Raw genomic sequence first — 24241 nt, forward strand, 5'->3', positions numbered from 1 at the left:
AGGTAATTGTTGATATGTATGTTCTCATTGCCATCTTACTAACTGTTCGGATTTGGGGTTTTTTGGTCTTTTTTTCTTGGCTTTTGTTGTTGTCTTCTCTTTGGTTTGACGACTATCTTTAGTGTTGTGTTGGGATTGCTGTTTCTTATTTGTGTGTATGTATTATAGATTTTTGGTTTGCAGTTACCATGAAGTTTTGATATAGGAGTCTCTCTCTGTGTCTGTAAGATTGTTTTAGGAGTTCCTGTCATGGCTCAGCAGTTAACGAACCTGACTAGTGCCATGAGGACACGGGTTCAATCCCTGGCATCACTCAGTGGGTTAAGGATCCGGCATTGCCATGAGCTGTGGTGTAGGTTGCAGATGCGGCTCAGATCTGGTGTTGCTGTGGCATAGGCTGACAGCTACAGCTCTGGTTGGACCCCCCAGCCTGGGAACCTCCATATGCTGCAGGTGTGGCCCTAAAAAGACAAAAAAAAAATTGAGATGGTTTTGATTTATTGGTATCTTAATTGCAAGTGCATCTCCAGTGTCTGGCATTTGTACCCTCCTCTTCTCATGATTTCCAGTTTTGGTAGCATATTTGTGTGTGGATGATTTCCTACCTTTACTAGATGTACACCTTTACTGATGAGCCTTCTCATTTGTAATATTTTTGTTTCTAGTTGTAGCCTTTTCTTTTCCACCTAGAGAAGTTCCTTTAGTATTTGTTATAAAGCTGGTTAGTGGTGCTGAATTCTCTTAGCTTTTGCTTGTCTGTAAAGCTTTTGATTTCTCCTTCAAATCTCATTGAGAGCCTCTTTGGGTAGAGTAATCTTGTTTGGAGGGTTTTTCCTTTCATTACATTAAGTATATCATGCCACTCACTCCCTTCTGGCCTGCAGAGTTTCTGCTGAGAAATCTGCTGATAGCCTTATTGGGGTTCCTTGTGTGTTGTTTCTTTCCCTAGACGCTTTCAATATTTTCTCTGTCTTTAATTTTGATCAGTTTGATGAATATATGTCTCGGGATGTTCCCCTTTGGGTTTATTTTATATGGTACTCGTTGTTCTTGGATTTGAGTTAGTTTTTTTCCCATGTTAGAGGAGTTTTCAGCTATTATCTCTTCAAATATTTTTTTTTTTACATTTTCTCTTCCAGTTTTATTAAGGTATAATTGACATACAGCACTGTATGCATTTATTGTGTACAGCATAATAATTTGATTTACAGTAATCAGGAAATGATTATCACAGCAAGTTTAGTGAATATTCATCATGTCATGTAGATATGCAGTTAGAGAAATAGAAAAATTTCCCTTATAATGAGAACGCTTAGGGTTTACTCTCTTAAATTTCATCTATAGCATACAGAAGTGTCAAGTATATTTAATATGTTGTCAATTATATCTCTAGTGCTTATTTATATTATAACTCGAAGTTTGTATCTTTTGACTGCCTTCATCCAATTCACTCTCCCTTCAACCTCCCCACCTCTGGAACCACAAATCTGACCTCCTTTTCTGTGAGTCTGTTTTGTTTGTTTGCTTGTTTTTGCAGTGCAATTGACCTACAATACTATGTTACTTCCTGTTACACCTCATAGTGACTCAATATGTTTATATATTTCAAAATGATCACAACCTAAGTGAGGTTACAGTATGCCCCCATTTAAAGATATTACATAGTTATTGACTATATTTCCCACACTATACATTTTCATACCTGTGATTCATTTATTCTTCAAATATTTTCTCTGGTCCTTTCTCTTTTCTCCTCTGGCACCTCTGTGATACAGCTATTGGTGCATTTAACATCCCAGAGTCCTCCTAGACTGTCTTCATTTTTTTTCAATCTGTTTTTTCTCTCTTTTCTCTTCTGCATCAGTGATTTCCACTAGACTGTTCTCCACCTCACGTATTCTTTCTTCTGCCTCCTGCATTCTGCTGGTGGTTGATTCTAGTGATTTTTAAATTTCCGTATTGTATTTTGCATCTCTGCTTGCCTAATACGTAAATCTTCTATTTCTGTGCTCGGTGTTTCTTGTAATTCATCAACCGTTGCCTCCACTTTATTTCTAAGATCTTGAATCATCTTTACTATCATCAAGTCTCACCTTTTTCATGGAGGTGGGTAATCTCCAGATCACTTAACTGTTTTTCTGGGGTCTTTTTCTTGTTCCCTTATCCGAATCATAATCCTGTATCTTTTCATTGTGTATAGATTCCTGACGTGGTCTCCTTTTTTGCAGACAATAGGGTTGCAGCCTCTCTCCCTTCTGAAGTCTGCCCTCCTTGTGGCTGAGGTTGGTATGGGGCTTGCTACAGGCTTCCGGATGGGAGGGGCTTGTGCCTGCCCACTGGTAGGTGGAGCTGATTCTCATCCCTCTGGTGGGCAGGGCTTTGTTTCTGGGTGGGATTAGAGCTGGCTGTGTGCCTGGGGCCAGGGGTTGGTCTTTAGGCAGCCTGTTTGCTAATGGGTGGGGCTGTGTTCTCACCTGGATTATTGTTTGGCCTGGGGCTTCTCAGCCCTGATGGGTAGGGCCCGATTTTTCTGAAGTGGCCAGCTTGAGAGGGGGACATGCTGATAATTATTCCCCGGATCTTGGCCTCCCATGTCCTTTCCCTCCAATAAGCCACAGTCACCCCCTTTGCCCAAGACATCCTCCAAGAACCACAGTCAGTCTGACCCAGATTCCTCTGGAGTCTCCGCTTTGCCCCGTGACCCAGCACACATGAAAGTTTGTGCGCACCTTTCAAGAATGGAGTCTTGGAGTTCCCATCATGGCTCAGTGGTTAACGAATCTGACTAGGAACCATGAGGTTGCAGGTTCGATCCCTGGCCTTACTCCATGGGTTAAGGATCCGGCGGTGCCATGAGCTGTGGTGTAGGTTGCAGATGCGGCTCGGATCCTGTGTTGCTGTGGCTGTGGTATAGGCCGGTGGCTACAGCTCCGATTCGACCCCTAGCCTGGGAACCTCCATATGCCGCGGGAGCAGCTCAAGAGAAGACAAAGACCAAAAAAAAAAAAAAAAAAAAAGGGAATCTCTTGTTTCCCCCGGTCCGTGGAGCTCCTGTACATGAGCCCTGCTGGTCCTCAACACCAAATGCTCTGGGGGGGGGGCGCCTCCTCCCCATGTCGCATCCTCAGGCCTGGAAACCTGACTTGGGGCTCAGCATTCTCACTCCTGAGGGTGCGCCTCTGTGACAGTGTTACTTTCCAGGGTGTGGGACGCCCACCCAGCACACACAGGGTTGCTTATCTTGTGTAATCGCCCCCTTCCCCACTGTCAGGATGTGGCCTCCTCTTTGTCCTCTGGAGTAGGCTATCTCTTTGGATAGTTGGCACTCTATTTGGTTGAAGGTGGTTCAGCAGTTGGTTGTAATTTTGTTGCTTTCATGAGAGAAGGTGCGCTCCAGTCCTCCTTCATCTGAATGTCCTGTAAATCTTCTGTTTGAGCAGGTCTCCGCGGACACTGCACTGGTGGAGGAAGAGGTGCATGACCTGGTTACTGCCAGGTGGGGGTGGGGGTCCAGAAGCCCTGGCTTCCCACTAGGCCTCTGCCGACAGCAGGGGGGATTTTTTTTTTTTTTTTTTTTTTTTGTCTTTTCAGGGCCACAGCCACTGCACATGGAGGTTCCCAGGCTAGGGGTCCAATTGGAGCTGTAGCCGCCAGTCTACGCCACAGCCACAGCCACGCCAGATCCAAGCCATGTCTGCGACCTACACCACAGCTGAGGCAATGCCGGATCCTTAACCCACTGAGCAAGGCCAGGGATTGAACCTGCAACCTCATGGTTCCTAGTCGGATTGTTTCTGATGCGCCACAACAAGAACTCCATGGAGGGGGCATTTTTTATATGAGGTGCTTGGGTTCTTTCTAGGCTGACCCTTGCCCTGTCCTTTGGCTACAGATACATAACAGGCTTTTCTTAGGGCTTTTATGTTTTGTGGCCACCAGCATTTCTGGCCTGCTGGATTCTTCAGCACCCATCCTTGGATATAGAGGCGACAAAAAAAAACCCCAGGTAACTCGGAGTTCCCGTCGTGGTGCGGTAGTTAATGAATCCAACTAGGAACCATGAGGTTGAGGGTTTGATCCCTGGCCTTGCTCAGTGGGTTAAGGATCTGGCATTGCCGTGAGCTGTGGTGTAGGTTGCAGACGCGGCTCGGATCCCATGTTGCTGTGGCTGTGGTGTAGGCTGGTGGCCTGGGAACCTCCATATGCTGCAGGAGCAGCTCAAGAGAAGGCAAAAAGACAAAAATAATAATAATAATAATAGGAGTTCCCGTTGTGGCTCAGTGGTTAACGAATCCGACTAGGAACCATGAGGTTGTGGGTTCGATCCCTGGCCTTGTTCAGTGGGTTAAGGATCTGGCGTTGCCGTGCGCTGTGGTGTAGGTTGCAGACTTGGCTTGGATCCTGCATTGCTGTGGCTCTGGTGTAACCTGGTGGCTATGGCTCCGATTTGATCCCTAGCCTAGGAACCTCCATATGCTGTGAGAGCAGCCCAAGAAATGGCAAAAAGACAAAATAATAATAATAATAGAAAACCCCAGGTAATTCATGGCTGTATTCTTCCCCAGTTCCCAAGGTCCCTAGTCAGTCCACCTTCTTTTCTCTGCCCTTCAGAGTCTTATCTTTGTTTTGTAGATCATGTTTGGGAATTTTAGTTACACTTTGTGGGAGGAGTAAGGAGAAATGCATCTATTCCATCTTACCTGGAACTTCTGTCAGCCCATCTGGAAATTGGTTTTTACTAAACTATACTGAAATTTGATATAGTGGCTGGCTCTTTATGTAAATAACCTGTAGTAACAGAATGCTACAGGTGATTAGATAGGCCTCTGCAGTTAGTTTTTTCCTAACGCTTAGTGTGAATCTTTTTTTTTTTTAATGGCCACACTCACAGCGTGTGGAAGTTCCTGGGCCAGGGGTTGAATCCAAGCCACAGCTGCAGCAACACTGGACCCTTTAACCCACTGCACCAGGCCAGGGATTGAACCTGCACCTCTGCAGCAACCTGAGCCTCTGCAGTCGGATTGTTAACCTACTGTACCACAGCAACAACTCCCAGGGTGAATCTTTATTGGGTTAAGGATCTGGCGTTGCTGTGAGCTGTGGTGTAGGTTGCAGATGCGGCTCGGATCCCGCGTTGCTGTGGCTGTGGTGTAGACCGGAGGCTACAGCTCCGATTAGACCCTTGGCCCGGGAACCTCCATATGCTGCAGAAGCGGCCCTAGAAATGGCAAAAAAATAAAAATAAAAAAATAAATGATACTGATTCAGTACAGTTTTACAGACTGGATCATGCAGCTTAGGTCAGGAAGATTACAGGTTTCATATTTAAGAGGCCTGACAGCATCAAGGTTCCACAAGCTTTCCGTGATCTGGAGTTCACACAGCCTCTGTGCCTTCCCTTCCAGGTCAGTCACCATGAACCAGGGCACTCAGCATGTTGTCCCAGCACTGGAGACGCCACAGCGTGGAGGCAGTCTATCACGCTGTCAGAGACTGCGGCTTGACTCGGTACCAACCGCTGGGCAGTTCTGCAGAGCAGGAATATCATGAGCTGTTGAAAAATGACTGACACGTTGGTTGAAACAAAGTTGCCAGTAAGGAAGTGACAGCGCAATGTGGACCATTATGGCACTAAAAGGGGAAGAGCTTTAGTTCCCAGCCTGACCCTGCCTTTGCTGGAGCCATGTCAACAAGGCGTCCTCAGAACAAAGAAGAGATGTGGTTTGGTGCCATTTCCCATCAGCGGGTGTCTGGACACAACGTCAGTGTGAATAAGGGTCCAGGGCAGTCCTGTGTATCAAGATTGAACTGCTCCATAGTAAATGAAAAGGTCTGGGGGGTGTGTTTTAAACTCTGACTCATCCAGCTCTTTTTCAAACAGCTCACCCTCACCCTCACCCCTGAATGGATTTTTAAGAAGTAATTTCTCTCCTGGGGCTGGGAGCCCCCTACATGAACTAAAACAAAGGTTTGCTTTTTTCAATTGTTCTAGCTGGTGTTTTTGTAATTACGCTAGTAAATGACTCTGGAGCCTGTTAAAGACAAGATTTGTTTTGCTTTGTTTTTAACCAGGAAGCAGATTTTATGATGAAGTTCAATGGCACGGCTTAGGGAACAGCTAGTCTACCTACAAAGGAAACGCCATCAAGCTCAGGAATTTAGCAGCTAGCCCACACTCAAAGCCCTGGATGGATGCAGGCCAGGAGAAAGGCACAGGTTTAGCGTGTTTCTGTTCACCCTAAGGCACACTTTACATTTTTTAAATCTAAAAAAAAAAAAAATCTGTTGTGTGATTTTTTTAAGTTTAGGTCTAATTTTTTTTTTTTTTCCTTTTCTAGGGGCGCTCCTGCAGCATATGGAGGTTCCCAGACTAGGGGTCGAATCGGAGCTGTAGCCGCCGGCCTTCGCCGGAGCCACAGCAACACGGGATCCGAGTTGCATCTGCGACCTACACCACAGCTCATGGCAACGCCGGATCCTTAACCCACGGAGCGAGACCAGGGATCGAACCCGCAACCTCATGGTTCCTAGTCGGATTTGTTGACCACTGCGCCACAACGGCAACTCCCAGGTCTAATTTTAAAATTAAATTTTTTCAAGCCTCTAAATTAGGCGTTTGTAAAAAACCCTTTCCTGTAAAGACCCAGACAGTGAATAGTTCTGGCTTTACAAGCAGCCAGTTGTTCCCTGCGGTTCCGACTCAGCTCTGAGGGGAAGGCAGCCATAGACAACATGCACAGGAATGACTGGCGTGTGTGTGTCAATAAAACTTTATTTACAAAAACAACCAGTAGGCTGGATTTGGTCCAGGGGCCGTGATAATTTGTCAGTCTCTGGTCTTAAATGAAGCTGAAGAGGAAGAGCCTCCACCTTGAACAGAATCTCTCAGGGAAAGAACAGGCTCATAGGTTATTTTTTTGCTAATGGACAGGACGTTAAAAATACGGAACACGAGGAGCTCAGCCAGGTAATCTTTTTATTTTGAGTTTGTAAAAAAAAAAAAAGCTTTGAGAAAAAAGTGTTAAATATCAGTAAAGGACAGGAAAACAGGTAGCTAGCTTTACAAGAGCGATCTAAACATATACACAAAGGCAAACATTAAAATGTCAGAGCAAGGTAGCCCTTCGGGGGCCTAATTGCTGTTTTCCTTTTGCACAGAAAGGTTGCTGATAATGCCAAGTCTTTATTTTTTCACAGGCAGCTAACACGATAATGTTCATCTTATAAAACCACGTTTGCTATTGTTGAATGGGAATAGAAGACAAAAATTTCCCCACATACAGTAATGTAAGCTCGCTATAAAAAGATTCCCCAGACGGTCACATCGGCCCATATTAAATTCATCCTCGTCTATTTAAAAAAGTGCTTTTCAGCTAGTAAATGCATCTGGGTGGCTTGCCTTATGGAATCATTTTAATGGACATAGTACAACGTCCTAAGTATAGACGTACCAGATGTGTTGGATGTAAGAAAGAAAAAGCCTAGGAGGTGACCCTACCACGCAGTCATACTGTGACTTGCCTGATTTCAGTGACAAATTCCAAACCCAGCGACTTCATACCCACACAACTGAAAACCATCCCACGGCGTCGCCAAGGCCCGCGGCTGGGATACTCACAACTTATGTCAACCCCCCAGATGTCCATGCAGTTCGACAGTCACCCCGTGACACTGGGCTCTTCACTGAAGGGCTTTAGACAGCAGATAGGGAGGGCTTCATGCTGCTGACAAGTCCTTTTCCACCTGCGTTCTTCCAACATGTCCAGGCCCAGATAACTGTCCACTGGCCAAAAGTCGCTGACCGGGCCCTTGGGCAATTCTGTGAACCCTTCTGAAAAAGGTGGGGCCCTCAGGATGAGAAAGGCTCGCGTGTGTGGGGCAGCCCGCCCTTCTCATCTTCTCCACGGCTCAGGGAGCAGAAGAACCCTGGCTGCCTGTGTGTGTGCCACGTGGGCCGCGGCGATAGTATACCCTGCTTGCAAAAATCAAACTTTGGTTTTGCTCCTTAACATTTCTGCTGGCACGGGCTGACAAGATGCGTTTGTTCATTTGCAAAAACGCTGCTTTGTGAAACTTGGAAAAAAAAAAAAGGTTTCTTTCTAGGTCTTGTTTTGAAAGGATTGTCAAAGGGCCTACTTGCTTCTCCCCGTTAGACACAGGCCTTGGTTTCCAGAAGAGTTCTCTGTATATTGTCCTTATTAGGTTTTAGAAAAGAGGGGCGAGAGGTCTTCTCAGGTATCAAAATCCTGAAAGCAGCGTTCAGATGGGTGGTTTCTAAACACTTACCTCTTGGCCGCTGGAGTCCCTCCGTTTGTCAGAATGTGGCACTGGAGCCTGGCAAGCCAGATCCTCACTTGAAAAGACAACACAAGGGATCTGAATTCAACACGACCAGTCGACTGTATCTGACAGGCTAGCTCCTACGCTAACCCTATCTTACAGAATCAACATCCAACGGCAGGCACAAAACCCTTTCTAAAGTAGAAGAAATCACAGGCTTACTGAATCAGCACGCTGACTTTGCAGAGGCCCCCAGTCCAGATTACACTTTTACAGCGGTCGGTAAAATCAGTTTTCTGGTTGACCTCTGAGAACTCACCGTGGGTACCACAGTCGGTTTCCGAGCGGACGATTTTCCCCCTCTGATGAGTCACTTGTTTGCCCTGCCGGCAATCGCCCCCAAGTGCATCAGCGGTGTCTACATTTTGAAATCATTGTGTTCATATCAAATGTCTGACATGATAACATTAACTTCCGCTGCAGGCAGAGGGAGCGCTCTGATGGGGGGTAGGGGGTGTGCGTGTGAAACAGACTTCTGTTTTGGAAAATCATTACTTCTTTGCCCTCCCCTGATGTGTTCACGCAAAGCTGAGATAACATTTATCATGTGTGCGAAAGACAGGCAGTCAAGCCAACCACGGTGGATGTTTTCAGGTCGCGAGAACACAGCCTAAAGCGCTCCCACGCTGTTTGCTTGATGAAACATTAGCTGTCACAGTATGACGTTGGGCAGCGGGCTGTCAGTGCTTATTGGGTCACTCCAGTAAGTCTCCTGAATGGTCAGGGTCCATTTAAGCCCCTAAGCGCTTCCTAGGAGGAAATGCAGCCTTCCTTAAATTCCAAATTTCCTTCTCTGGGTGAGAATGTCCCCTTGTCCTTGTGGGTCCCCAAAGAGAGCATAACAAGGCATTGCCGGTATTTTGGTCTTTGTCACTGCTATACAGAAGTTTGCATCTATTTAATTACCTGCCACCGCACGACAGCCAAGTGGTCACGACTTTCCACTGGTCTGGCAATAAATGGGCCTGCCCTTCTGCGGAGTCCAGCGCGTGGAGCCAGGCATGGGGACGAGCAAAGTGCGAAGACAAAAGTTCACTCGATGGCAAAAGGGACTGCTAATATCATCTCAGGTTCATCTGCAAAGCTAGCTGCTCAGAAACCTTCACATGTGATTAGTCAGCAGCTCCATGAAGACGAAACCCCACCCCCCACCCCCATTTTCCACACACAGGCGCAAAGATGACAGGTTTTTAGTCCCCCCTCCCACATACATACGCTCAAGCTGCTGTCGTCACCCTCTCATGCTCTAAGGTTTTCAGAAGTGACTTTTCAGTTGCACTTTACGAAGCATGCTCCTGACATCTGCTTTTTTTTTTTTTTTTTTTTGGTCGTTTTGTCTCTTTAGGGCCACACCCGCAGCATATGGAGGCTCCCAGGCTAGGGGCTGAACCGCAGCTGTTGCTGCCAGCCACAGCCACAGCTACTCGGGATCCAAGCCACATTTGTGACCTACACCACAGCTCATTGCAACACCAGATCTTTAACCCACGGAGCAAGGCCAGGGATCGAACCCGCAACCCTCATGGTTCCTAGTCGGATTCTTTAACTGCTGAGCCACGGCAGGAGCTCCTGCAAAGATTATTAGCACGAGAAACTCTCACAGCTGTCCAGTGTGCAGTACTGATCAACCTTCAGTTTGTTCCACATGACTAACAATGAACACGGACCTTGCTAGGCCAGTCCTTAAGGTTCCCAAGAGGAGCCACTGCATGTTCTAGAGACTTTCAACCCTAGCTGTGCATTAAAATCCTTGACACTCAGAGCAAAGCATGGCAGCCAGGCCCCCCCTCCGAACCTCTTGAATCCGAACCTCTGAGGGAAGGGCCCTTGCAGCAGTCCTTTTAAAAACTGGCCTGGTAATCCCAGGGTTGTGAACCTGTGCTCTAGAACATTCGACTACTGAACTGTCAGCTCCCTAAGCCCAAACAAAGAGGTTTATGAGATGACTTGGAATTACTCTCTTGGAGGAAATTTCTTGAGTTGGATGCACCATTAGCAATTTCAACCTGATTTCTGCTGGACTGGCAACAGACACTGAGCCTTGAATGAGATGGCTTCTGGGCTGCACGGCACCCTATTTCTTGCCACTCAGCACAGGCATGAGGCTTCTGAGAGGTGGAAGCGTTCTGATGAGTGGACTCGCTTCCCAGGACCCTGGTAAAGTCAGGATTAAGCTCCACAGTTGCAAACAAAACTTGAACTATAGGTCAGTGACTTAATCTGATCCACTGGATAAAAAAAATCCAACCAAATAACTATGAACCTAGCTAAGTTTTGGTCTTAGCAAATCTCCATTTACAATTTTAAGGAGGTTAGAATGTTTGCAGGGAGAAGTACAAAGTCCATGGATGACTATAAAATCAAAATGGACTTTAGAAGGAAAAGAGGGAATAAAAATGATTCAGGGTATATTGGACCACATAAAATGGCCATTTCTGGTTTTAATGGTTGAATACCAGCAATTTCATATGGCTCAACCTAGGTAACACATTTTCCCAGGTTTGCACAAATTGTCCTTTCAAAAGCAAAGCATCAAGCAATGTCTTATTTAAAAATTAACCCCTAAAAAGGTGAGTTAGGAAGATTAAAGGGCTGATTTCATTACAGGTGTCCTAGACCACGCCACTGTGTTCCTGCCCTAAGAAGAAATAATGGCCACATTTTATGAAAGCATTTTCGAGAAACTGGGTTTTCAAATAGACTAGCACTGAAGCAGAGAGACAGGGGAAGAATCTCAAACTTGGTTTCCAAAGAGTTCTCTCAGTATTTCACCTACTACAGGTGTGGGCAGGTAGAAGCACTCATCCACAAAGAACCCGAACTGAGAGAGCAAGAAAATGGCCCTTAATGTCAAGACTTCTGGATTCCTCATCTTAGAGGAGACAGAACCTTCCACCAGGCTGAATAATGCTTAACTTTCTACTGCCTCCCCTCACGTGGCCAAGTGAACTCACATGCATTTCTTAGCTCGAAGCTTGGGATTCTACTGTATTTTCTCGCAGTTATTTTTGCGTGCAGTGAGGTTTCGGCCCTCTGAAAATTAGCCTATTGCCTCTTAGGCATCTGGCTGCCTGCTCTTCTCTAGAAAAAGCAGCATCGTCTCCCCAAACCTGGTGTCATTTCTCACCCCGCGGTAGATACCCCGTCCTGTTAGCCATCTCCCAGGCAGTCAGCTCATGTGGGAGCCCCCGAGAACAGCCTGACTTCTGCAGTTACATCACCATCAGTTTCCAAACAGTTGCTCCTGTCCTCAGAGGAATTTCCAAACAACAGGATGACACTGTTTTGCCTTTGGTCTGAAACTGTTCAGTCACGGCTTCCTCAGGGAGATTTCCGGAGTAGGAACTGGAATTCGTGCTTTGATCTTGAAATGTGCATGGACACACTTTCCAATCTTCGAAACACAGGGAGAGGAGGGGGGGGCGGGGGGGAAGAGGGTCCCTATCAGACGGTCACGCAGCCTCGTCTTGGGAGCCTCGGGTCACGTTGCTTTTGCATGCTTCCTGTCCCATTTAACGCCAGCTTCCCGCAGTCCTTGGGGGGTCGAATCGCCACTGCCTGCCTTCCTGGTCTTTTCCTAGCCTCTGCTCTCCTAACCTGTCATCCCTCCAGCCGGCTAGACCTGCACCGCTGTGTCTGGACACGAAGCCTCTCCCAGGAGGAGGCGGCCCCCGGCAGCCGCCCCGCCGTGTTGAGATCTGCAGGTGCATGGGTGACGGGAGCACGAAAGCATGCTGCGTGTTGGTCTGTTTAACTCTGAGCGGCGCACTGCGATGTGAAGAGAGTGGAAATAGCTCTGCGTTGGTCTTGCAGGTCGAGATGCTTGAGCTCCTCCAGCTGCATCTTGGGTGACGTTTTAAATGTGAAGATGTCTCCAGTGTTAGTCCCATTCAGTCAAGGCCCCCCCCTCCCCCGTGACAACACCGGGGCTCGCGGCCCCCCTCACCCACCCGGGGGGCCGACCCCGGCCCTGAGGGCCTGGGATGGGGGTGGGGGTGGGGGGTCAGGCGTTATCATCCAGGGGAAACACCAGGCGCGTGCCCCGGCTGGAAACCTTCTGGCCTCCCATTCCCAGGTCTCGCTCCAGCGCCTCCTCGGAGCTGCTCTTGGTTCGCCGACCACCCTCGAGGCTCGTGGAGGCCGTGTGGGAGCCCGAGGAGCCGTTCGCAGTCACTGTGCTGTCCCCGTAGGTCAAGGTGAGGTCGCCCTCGGTCAGGATGAAATCAGAGTCTTCCTCTCTCAGAGGCTCTTGGTTCTGCCAAGTGCAACAGGCAACGACATCAATTAACAGTGGTGTCGACAAGAAATGTGAGCCCGGTATCTTCCCAGGCTGGAGCCAACCCTGACTTCCACCCCTCATCTGAAAGTGGGGATCATGAAAGCTGCCTGCCTTGAGCCTCTAGTGTGATAACTGGGTGTACACTGTGGAAGGCTGGTCGATATAAGGCTGTTGCTGAATTGGGACTTCCGACACCAGAAAGCAGTTCTGACTTTTTTTGGGGGGGGGGCAGGGGAGGGTCTCTTTTAGGGCCGCACCCATGGCATATAGAAGTTTTCAGGCTAGGGGTTGAATCGGAGCTACAGCCACCAGCCTACACCCCAGCCACAGCCATGCGGGATCCGAGCCTCATCTGCGACCTACACCACAGCTCAGGGCCATGCCAGATCCTTAACCCACGGAGCGAAGCCAGGGATCGAACTCGTGTCCTCATGGATACGAGTAGGGTTCTTAACCTGCTGAGCCACAATGGGAACTCCCAGTTCTGATTTTGAATGCCCGACAGCTCACGATTAGGGACGAAGGGAAGAAAGGGAGACCAGCCTGGATGTTCAGGTTCCCAACCCACAAAGAAAGGAAGGGGTAAGGTCCCGGTCAAACCTGCAAAAAGGTTTTGGGTCCTCTTTTCTTTGGGAAGGTCTTCTGAGGTGGGCGGCCTCCTGCCCTACACAAACTGTCCTAAAACCCGCCTGGTTGACATTTTAACTACTCTGTCCTAGTCAGCAATCGAGGGGAGAGGATAAACCAGAATCAGGATTTCCTCCCTGTCCCCACGGAAATGCCCTGATGGGAAGCAAGCCCCCAGGCGGACAATGCAAACGACAGAGAAGGAGGCTATGTTTTCTTGAGCACCTATTGTACACCTGCCAGGAATGTCACAGCAGCCCTCCCTGGATCCCCACCCCTCCCCTGGGAAGGATGCAAACGCTCAGGTCATGGAGACAAAAACCTGAGCTAAGAGAACTCATGAAATTTGCCCGAGGTTGTCCAGCTGCTTGGAAGCAGAGTTAGGATTTATGCTGCCTCTAGGCTGGTTTTACCCACATGAAACAGACAGGGCTGAGCAAGGCGGGCCAAGTCAGCCAAGTGGCAGCCCCTTGAAACCATGAGATTATGGGGAAGGAGTGTCGGAAAGCAGCATGGGGTCAGACACAACTTTTCAAACTCTGCTCCCCGACGGTACAGCCGGCCTTCAAACACTGGAAATTAATTCCTTGAATGATAAAGACGTGGTTCCAAGCCACTTTGGGTAAAGGGTTCTCTCTTATATCCCATCCACCTTCATGGTGCATCCTAAGTCCTGTGGCCTCTACAGGACAGGATCGCCTAGGTGCGGGGGCACCGAACCCACTTCCCTGACAGTCACATGACCCCCTGACTCAGTCATGCTGCCCGAGGCCATGGCGGACTCTCTGTCTGGGCCTGGAATCCCTGCCGATGTGACAAACCACCAGACAGCCGTGACCGTCTTCCCATCCTGGCACTCTCCCCTGAGCTGCTTAACTCATAGAAGGTGCTAGGTGGATGCCTGTTAAATGCACCGATCTGGGGAGCACCCGTGGGTTCTGCCTACCTCGCTTCTATCCTGGCCCATCTCCGGGCAAGAATGAGTGACAAGCATGCGCTTGTTTTCTGCATTGTTTCTTGGTGATGTCGGCTCCCCTACTCTCTGCAACGTGACTCCGCTCAACCAGTGCTCCGGCTTTTGTAAGCGGCAAGCACCCAAGTCCACTTGCTTACTGTCTCCCATCCTCACGGGACTGAGGCAGGGTGCAAATGCACAGTTCACTCAAAAGCCTCTAGGGGAGCAGAGTGTAATTCTAAAACCCGCTCCCAACCCCCAATTTCCTCCTCGCCCTTAGTGTTTCACCAAGTCCTGAAAGTCCTGAAACTCCATCTGCTCTGCGATCGTTTTCTTAACAACAGATGATGTCATGTTCCCGGTTTGAGCTAAACACCTCTCCCGTTCCCATGGGGGCTAAGTCGAGCTTTGGTTCGACGCCGTCAAAATCTCTCCCAGGGCTCTTTAGCGCCCAGTGGTCAGGAGGAGGCGTTCCTGGCATGTAGGTTGCCGTTTCGAGGTTTGGAGCCCCACGGGGACAGAGAAACTGCCTGTGCGGGGAAGTCTGCGAGTGGAGCCCAGCGCCCCCGCCAGCAGCACAGAGGAACCCGCAGATGCAAACCCCGCTCTGACCCCTTGCAGCGGGAAGCAGGGCCAAAATGCACCGAAGAGGAGAAAACGAGACTGGATGTTGACCCATTCCACGACGGAATTCACAAGTCCAGACCACTAGCACCCAAGGAAAATGTCACTCAGAAATGAGGGACGTAGCAAAACCCAGTGGAGAGGGATTTCCAGATCGAAGCTTAAGGAATGCTCTATGCAGATGATGAAACCATTCCACCCCCTCGACTTCCAGATGACAGGATCAACCAAAATTTTGTCAAGCTGAAGGTCTGTAGTGTCATAACTAGCTGTCCAGGGAGGGTAGCTGGGGCAATGCAGTGAAAGAACCCTGCAAACACCTGCAAGCGAGACTGCTGTGGGAGCGTGGGCATTTTCAGTAACCACAGGTCATTCTCATTAAGTGGAAGCACACTTTTTTTTTTTTTTTTGCCTTTGCTTTTTAGGGCCGCACCTGTGGCATATGGAAGTTCCCAGGCTAGGGGTCGAATCGAAGCTAACAGCTGCCAGCCTACACCACAGCCTAAGCAAGGCAGGATCCAAACTGCATCTGTGACCTACACCACAGCTCATGGCAACGCCGGATCCCCAACCCACTGAGTGATGCCAAGGATTGAACCCACATCCTCATTGATACTAGTCGAGTTCTTAAACCACTGAGCTACAATAGGAACTTTTTTTTTTTGAAGAACACTGTTTTCAAGGCGGGACTCAAACCTAAATTCCATTGAGAGTTAGTGGAAATAATGAAAAAGAACACCTTCCGTATCTCCCAAAGGAACTGGATGAAGCACAAAACGCCCTACAGGTGATGGGGGGAGAGCCACATAACAGTGAGTCAGGCAGCTGGGGGCACGGCTCAGTTCAAGGGCCTTCCCTGGCCCTAGACTCCATGGGGAGCCAGCCCCCTTCACCCTCTCACCTCTGCCTTCCTCATGTCATCTCCCAAAGACCTTCTGCGCTCACTCTGCAGCAGGCCTCTCTGTGACCAGAGCTGGCTGAGACCCTGGCCAGGACCCCAGCCCAAGGCAACAGGGAGGGTGGCTCATCTTAGGTTGGCTGTGGCGAATCCACCGCCCGAACGTCACCCTGGGGAGCAAACCTGGGGCCATCGCTGGCACTGGGGAGGGAAGTGCTTTTGGTTGAAGCTCCTGGATGTAGATCGAGCTGATGCCGAGGTCAAAGCAGGCCCAATACCCCTACCTGACGTGCGAGGGGCTGGCTGGTAAGCATCTGATTAGATAAGGTTTTCATCAAGTTTTAATAGTGGGTTATTTTACTATCACTGAGACATGAAAAGGGACCCCCGTAAAACCCAAGAGGGCAGGCTTTAGAAATTGCTTCTAAGAGGCCAGAGACTAGAAGGCACAGAAACATGGAAGCCCAGGGAAACAAAATCAAGCAATGGAATCGGTGGTAGCTTCTTTGGTGGGAGAAGTGAGCAATGGCAAGTCCCTACTTTTTGTTTCTGATCATAAAACACATCCAAATGGCCCATGCTGTCACTCTCAACCGGGGCCCGAACCGAGCCAACTACTGAGCATTCTAAAAAAGACAGATAGGAGTACCGGTCGTGGCTCAGTGGTTAACGAATCCGACCAGCAACCATGAGGTTGCGGGTTTGATCCCTGGCCTTGCTCAGTGGGTTAGGGATCTGGCGTTGCCGTGAGCTGTGGTGTAGGTCACAGACACGGTTTGGATCCTGCATTGCTGTGGCTCTGGCATAGGCTGGCGGCTACAGCTCCGATTCGAACCCTAGCCTGGGAACCTCCATATGCTGCAGGAGTGGCCCTAGAAAAGGCAAAAAGACTAAATAAATAAATAAATAAAAATAAATAAATAAATAAATAAAAAAGACATGTGTCAAATAAAATGGGGTGGGAAATTATGAAACTAACTTTTCAATCTATTGGTCGGCCTGCTTCCAGCATCAAAGGTGATTAGCGTTATTATCTCGGTTTGTGTTACATTAAAATCATAATGTAACATATGATTACATTATATGTAATCATATAATGTAATGATTATATTATATGATCATTAATATCATCATCATTATAGCTGCGCTATACTGGGAACAGGGGTAAGGAAATGGGGTTTTTGGCATCGTCCCCATTTTTTTTTTTTTTTTTTGGTCATTTAAAAACAGCTTATCGGGAGTTCCTGTCCTGGAGCAGTGGAAACGGATCCAACTAGGAATCATGAGGTTGTGGGTTCAATCCCTGGCCCCACTCAGTGGGTTAAGGATCCAGCATTGCCATGAGCTATAGTGTAGGTCGCAGACATGGCTTGGATCTGGCGTTGCTGTGGCTGTGGTGTAGGCCAGCAGCTGCAGCTCCAATTCAACCCCTAGCCTGGGAACCTCCATATGCCGCAGGTGTAGCCCTAAAAAAAAGCAAAATAAATAAATAAAAACAGCTTATCAGAGGGGGGCACAGGGATTTCATTTTTATACACGGAGGGGATCGGGAGCCTGGAAGATTCGACTGTCTTTAAGAGAAGGAGACACTGATGCTGTTCTCTGTCACACTGGGTGGCAATTGACAAGAAAAGGCCACGGCAGAACTGCAGTCTTACCGCGGCGCCAGGCCACGCGGTACTTACGTCGTACACCTGGGGACTGGTCAGACATCGAGCGAGCAGGCCACACCAGGCTGGGAGAGTGGTGGTTAGTGGAGGGCCACTGTGTGTGAGGATGGGCTTCAAGTAACTTTAAAAAGAGAATTAAGGAAAAGTGCCTGCAAAGAAAACACACACCCCATAAAGCGTGCTGAGAAATCCCAAAGAGCACATCACCCGGCAATCTCCCCACGACAACCTCGTTCCCTCATTTCCCCAGGACAACACACAAAGGTCTGAATCCAGGATTAAACTCTGACCCAGCAGCCATAAGTGTCTACTGTTAATTTCCAAGTTGCTCATTCCCCGGGTTCTGTTAGAAAGAATATTTGATTAATTCGAACACCCTTCTCCTTCCTTTGCTGTGTTGAATGAGTATTTTGGTTTTGATCAGCATTCATTCCAGCTTTTTTTTTTCCATTTTTTTTTCCCCCTGCAGCATACAGAGTTCCCAGGCCAGGGAGCAGATCTGAGCTGCAGTCACCACCTAAGCCGCAGCTGTGGCAATGCCAGCTCCTTAACCCACTGTGCCAGGCTGGGGATGGAACCTGCATCCCAGAGCTCCCACCAATCCCGTTGCGCCACAGGGGGAACTCCAGCATTCCAGCTTGTGACACACAACCAGCTCGTGTTTCGGAAACAGGTCATGTACCTTGAGTGGAGAGGTTACAGGCCCCGAGTCCCCTCTGCCCAGAGGTCGCACCGTGGAGCACAGGGCCTTAGAGCTAACCTGGGGCTATTGCAAGGCAGGAAACTCTGATGTGGGGAAGTGAAATGGTTTCATGAAGGCCGCTCAGACCTAAATCTCCCGCCTTCCCACACAGGACCATTCTTCCCTCTACCTGTCGCCTCTCTCTCAGAGTCTCCAACAGTTGCTCCCCCTCACACCACTGGCACTGGGGGCCAACACAACATCCGTTGTACTAGGGGCTGCTCTGCATTGTAGGATGCCTAGCAGCATCTCTGGCTTCTACCCACAAGATCCAAGTAGCACCCCCACCCGACCTCTCCCTCAGATGTGACAACAAAAATGTCTCCTGACATTGCCCAGGGTCCTCTGAGAAGCCAATGCGCCCTTGATGGAGACCCCTGCTCTAACAATGAAGGTCGACTCTTCTGTGGAGACCAGCGCAGGGTCGGCCCATCTACGGACATTTGTGCTGCCAAAGGGCACAGCTCTGTATTGGAAGTGCCACGACGCACGTGCTACCTTAATGATGGAGCCAGGACCACGGCCGACACCCACAGCCTAAGCAATGTGGACAAGGTGGAGACCAGACCTCCAGGCCACCCCCACTGCAGGAATGGCCAAGGGACTTCCTTTTTCTTTTTTTTTCTTTTGCTTTTTAGGGCTGTACCCATGGCATATGGAGGTTCCCAGGCTAGGGGTCCAATCGGAGCTGCAGCCGCCAGCCGACGCCACAGCCACCACCACGCCAGATCCGAGACGCATCTGTGACCTACACCACAGCTCACGGCAACGCCAGATCCTTAACCCACTGCGTAAGGCCAAGGATTGAACCTGCAACCTCATGGTTCCTAGTTGGATTCGTTTCCACTGTGCCTGCAGGAACTCCACGACGTTCAAGGCCGGTGAGGAGTCATGGCTGGCTGTGCCCAAGAAAGAGGAGGCCCGCTCCCAGTGCCATCACTTCCTGTCTCAATCAGAGCAGCACGAGGGAGAAAGCGCTTCTCTACAGAAGGAAGGAGATGGAGGGGCAAGCCTGGGGTATGCTTCTAGTTGGGAATCACTCAACAAAGGAGGGTGCGTGGGCCGTGTGGGGACTCTCTACAGCGAACAAGCCCCTGGAGATCGCTGTCTTCTAACCACATCGCTAGACACAGCCCCTACAGGCCTATCGGTTATCCCGTGTCTTCAGCCCAGGAGCTGACAGCAGCTGGATTCCCAGAATGACTAATACAAGAGTCCCAGGGAATCCAGAGGCTGCCTTTCAGTTCCCGCTCCCAGGCAGTTCAACGTCGAGCTTCCTCTTCCCAAGTCCAGAAGGCCCTCTAACAACTTCTTTAAAAAGAGGAAAAAGAAGGGAGTTCCCATCGTGGCTCAGCAGTAACAAACCCGACCAGTATCCATGACGATGCAGGTTTGATCCCTGGCTGCGCTCAGTGGGTTAAGGATCTGGTGTTGCTGTGGCTGTGCTGTAGGTCTGGGACCTTCCACATGCTGCGAGTACAGCCCTAAAAAAAAGAAAGGAAGGGAGGGAGGGAGGAAGGAAGGAAGGAAAAAAATATCTACATATAGATTTTCCATATTCCAATTGTTGGAAAGGCAAAAGTAAAATATCAAGCCTCTCTCCCACCCAAGGCTTTCTGGCAACGATCATTACAATTTATTCATGTGTTGTTCTTTAGGGCCGCACCTGCAGCATATGCAAGTTTCCAGGCTAGGGGTCGAATTGGAGCTGCAGCTGCAAGCCTATACCGCAGCCACAGCAACGTGGGATCCAAGTCGTGGCTACGACCTATCCAGCTCCCAGCAATGCCAGAACCCAGACCCACTGAGCGAGGCCAGGGATCAAACCTGCATCCTCATGGATATTAGTTGGGCTCGTCACCAATGAGCCACAATTGGAACTTCCTATCATTACAACTTTAGAGAAACTATTTTTCCGCCTATCCTGGTTTATAAACTTTAGTCAGAAGCTTTTAACCCCCTCTTGTGAAGGATGGTAAATTTAATTCACTTACATTCCTGCCTCTTTTCAATTTTTTCTTGTATATTTTTTATTATAATACTGCAGACATATAACATCTGCATTCTATTTTAGAATAATTACATCTCTGCTTTGTCTATGGCTTGAACCTAATGTTAAAGACCAATAAGCAGTGGTTGTAATATTATTTATGAATATTATTCACTGTAACCAAGCAGAGTGGTTGGACACTGTTTAAGGAACTGTAATACCATGTCATTTAAACTTTGCTAGAAGAGAACATTTGAGTGTTTTGCAAAAAAAAAAAAAAAGCACCTTCTTTTAATTTCTTTTTGATCCTGTTCACGTCTTGCTTTAATTTTTGGGATATAGCTCTTTACCTCCTTGGCTAAATTTATTCTTAGGTATGTGATTGTTTGTGATACTACTGTAATGGGACTGTTGGCTTACTTTTTTGGATAGTCCACTGTTAGTCTATTAAGATGCAACTGATTTTTGTATGCTGATATCTCCTGCAACTTTATTCATTTAGTATATTAAACAGGTTTTTCGTAGACTCTTTAGGGTTTTCTACATAGAAGATCATATCATTTGCAGAGACAATTTTACTACTTCTTTTCTGATTTGTATGCATTTTCTCTTTCCTTTTCTTGCCTAACTGCTCTGGCTAGGATCTCCAGTACTGTGTTGAATAGATGTGGCAAGCGTGTACACCCTTGCTGTGTTCCAGATCTGAGTAGGATGTCAGCTGTGGGTTTGTCCCATGTGGACTTTATTGAGTTGAGATACATTAATATATACCTAGTGTGTTGAGCGTTTTTATCATGAAAGAATTTTGGACTTTGTCAAATGCTTCTTCTGCAACTATTGAGATAAGCATATGATTTTTACTTATTTTGTTCATGTGGTGTTCACATTAATTGGATTATGTGGCATCCCAGGGATAAATCCCACTTGATCACAGGGTATAAGTCCTTTTCATGTTACTGTAGAATTCAGCTTGTTCGTATTTTATTGAAGATTTTTATACCTTTGTTCACCAGGGATACTGGCGAACAAAGGTATAAAATTTTCTTCTCTTGTAGCTTCCTTGTTAGGCTTTGATATCAGGGCAACGCTGGCCTCAAAAAAAAGGAGTATTCTCTCCTCTTCAATGTTTTGGGAAGAGTTTGAGAAGGATTAACTCTTCTTTAAATGTTTGAGAAAATTCACCAGTGAAGCCGTATGGCCCTGCACTTTTCTTTGTTGGGAGGTTTTATATTATTGATTCAATCTCCTTAAAAGAAAAAAAAAAAAGAAAGAAAAGAGAACAGGAGTTCCCTTGTGGCACCGTGGGTTGAAGACATGGCATTGTCATTGCTGTGGCTCAGGTCACTGCTATGGCATGGGTTTGATCGCTGGCCCAGGAATTTCTAAATGCCACGGATTCTGCCAACAGTGACAACAAAACAAGTGAAAAGGCGAGTCACAGGTTGAGAAGATATTTCTTTTCACGTATAAATAGCAAAATACTCACATCCAGAATACATTAAGGAACACTTAAGCGTGGTAATAAAAAGGCCAATGACCCAAGAGAAAAATGGGCAAGGGACAAAACAGGCATTTCATAAAGAACATACCAAAGGGCCAGTAACTATATGGTGAGGTGCCCAACCTTGTTAGTCACTAGGTAAATGCAAATGAAAACCACAATGAGGAGTTCCTGCTATGGCACAATGGGATTGACAGTGTCTCTGAAGTAGCAGGGATGTGGGTTCGATCCCCAGCCTGGCACAGTGGGTTCAGGATCTGGTGTTGCCACAGCTGTGGTATAGGTCACAACTCTGGCTCCGATTTGATCCCTGGCCCAGGAACTCCATATGCCGCAGAGCAGCCAAAAAAGAAAAAACAAACAAACAAGCAAACAAAAAAACAACCCACAATGAAATGAAGTATCATCTATGAAAATATTGCATCACTGCGTTGTACACCTGAAACTAACACGTAAATCAACTCTACTTCAATGTAAAAAACACAATGAAATACCATTAGAAATCCAAAGAATGGCTAAAATTAACAAGACTGACGATACGGCTGGTCGGTGAGGATGTGGGATAAATGGAACTCTCATACCCCAGAAGTGAATGTGCAAAGTGGTACTGCCATTTGGTAAAACTGTTCGACACCATCTTCTAAAGTTAAGCCTTTGCGTGTTCTATAACCCAGCAATTTCACTCCTGGGTATATTCCCAACAAAATGCATGTAAACATGCCTCAAAAGACACGTATAAAAGCATCCACAGGAGTTCCTGTCGTGGCACAGCGGAAACGAATCTGACTAGGATCCAGGAGGACGCAGGTTCGATCCCTGGCTTCGCTCAGTGGGTTTGAGGATCCGGCGTTGCCGTGAGCTGTGGTGTAGGTTGCAGATGCGGCTCGGATCCGGTGTTGTTGTGGCTGTGGTATAGGCCAGCAGCTACAGCTCTGATTCAACCCCTAGCCTGGGAACCTACCTCCATATGCCATGGGTACAGCCCTAAAAAGCCCCCCCCCCAAAAAAAAAGAAAAAGAAAAAATGTCCACAGTATTTTTCATAGTTGCTCCAAATTATAAAAAAATCTACACGTTTATCAATAGTAGACTGATAAATGAATGACAGTATATTTACACAATGAAATACTATACAACGATGAAAACAGATGACCCAGAGCTACCTGTCACAATGTGGATGATCACACAAACAATGTCAAGCCAAACAAACCAGACACTAAAATACATATACTCTACAATCTCATTGATATGAAGTTCTAAAATAGGTAAAATTATCAAGTATTGCTAAAAGGCAGGAGAGTGGTTACATTCGGGGAGGAAAAAGGGGATAGTAACTGGGTTACGGCATGAGGGGAGCTGGTAGTTTTGTGTCTCATGACTGTTGTTTGGTGTTATACGAGTGTACCTATTTTGCAATAATTCACTGACTACTTGTAATTTGTGTGCTTTCCTTTTTCTTTTTTTTGTCTTTTTGCCTTTTCTAGGGCCTCTTCCCACGTCATATGGAGGGTCCCAGGCTAGGGGTCGAATCGGAGCTGTAGCCACCGGCCTACACCAGAGCCACAGCAACGCCAGATGGGAACTGTGTCTGCGACCCACACCACAACTCACGGCAACGCCGGATCCTTCACCCACTGAGCGAGGCCAGGGATCGAACCCGCACCCTCATGGTTCCTAGTCGTTCGTTAACCACTGAGCCTCGATGGGAACTCCCAAATTTGTGTGCTTTCCTGTATGTGTTCTTTACTTCAACAACGACAAAAAAATGTAAACATTTTCAAAGTCTCCAAAGACTGTATATAAGCTACTGAGCCACTTGATTGCTATGTCAACTGAGGATACCTTGAAAGTTTAACTTTTGGGTTTTTCCTTTTCACCTGGGGCCAAGTGAATCTACTAGATCAGAGTCTGCCCTGCACAGGGTCCAGTAAATGCCAGTATCGGACTTGGCCGGACTTGCTTCAGCCAATAGGAATCCTCCTTCTCACATGCATTAACTGGCCAACCTCCCCTCCCAGTCCTGACCGCAGCATGGTTCAAGTGTAAACTGTAACAAATTCACCTACACAGGCCGACATCCCTTGGACACAAAGCTCCGAAGAGCCAGGTGAGCCTACCAGGCTGTGGACTGGCTCCCCTGATGATGTGCAGACATCCCTCTTGGCCAGAGAGCTGTTCATTATGACTACCTGTTGCTTGAATATCCTTGCCCGGATCCCGAGAGAGCACCGACTCCACCTGTAGGAAGCCCGCATCTTTCCTCACTCATCGGAAGTCACGCACTGACAACTCAACCAGAGGATTTCATTGTCGGGGTTTCACGAATACGGGGAAGCCCCTTAAAAGGATACTTGTGGTCAAAGCTGTACCACAGCCTGAACAGCCACGCACTCTCCTGCTTTGTCCGGTTTCCTCCGGCAGAATCTGGCCCATCCTAGGAACAAACAAGAGGACAGATACTCAGTTGTAGAAAAGGGATTGAAATAAGGGGGAAAAGCTTCCCTTTTCACCGTAACTTGTAGATGTGGAGCTCAAACATCCTGTATCACCAAAGTCTCAAAGATAGAGGGGAAGGTAATATTTTAAAAGGAATTGAATAAATCCGAAAGGCAGACA

The 24241-nt window shown here is 47.8% G+C and overlaps 2 protein-coding genes across 5 annotated transcripts in view; one reads left to right on the forward strand and one right to left on the reverse strand.

Annotated features, from left to right (window-relative positions):
- The window catches only part of CHST7 (carbohydrate sulfotransferase 7), a 40239-nt gene extending 34194 nt beyond the window's left edge, over positions 1–6045 (forward strand). For both annotated transcript variants that reach the window (XM_047765723.1, XM_047765722.1), the window contains exon 2: positions 5406–6045. The gene's annotated coding sequence lies outside the window, so the exon portion shown is untranslated. The remainder of the gene's footprint in view (positions 1–5405) is intronic.
- Positions 6046–6752: 707 nt separating this feature from the next.
- SLC9A7 (solute carrier family 9 member A7) overlaps positions 6753–24241 on the reverse strand; it is a 164462-nt gene continuing 146973 nt past the window's right edge. For 2 of the 3 annotated variants that reach the window (XM_047765701.1, XM_047765700.1), the window contains 3 exons: positions 23977–24059; positions 17409–17514; positions 6753–12595 (listed from right to left, as the gene is read on the reverse strand). In XM_047765701.1, coding sequence (XP_047621657.1) covers positions 12344–12595; positions 17409–17514; positions 23977–24059 — 441 coding nt within the window. In that variant the 3' untranslated portion in view covers positions 6753–12343. The remainder of the gene's footprint in view (positions 12596–17408; positions 17515–23976; positions 24060–24241) is intronic. The other variant, XR_007132902.1, reaches the window with a different exon arrangement.

Source organism: Phacochoerus africanus, chromosome X (assembly GCF_016906955.1).
Source record: "Phacochoerus africanus isolate WHEZ1 chromosome X, ROS_Pafr_v1, whole genome shotgun sequence".
NCBI lineage: Eukaryota > Metazoa > Chordata > Mammalia > Artiodactyla > Suidae > Phacochoerus > Phacochoerus africanus.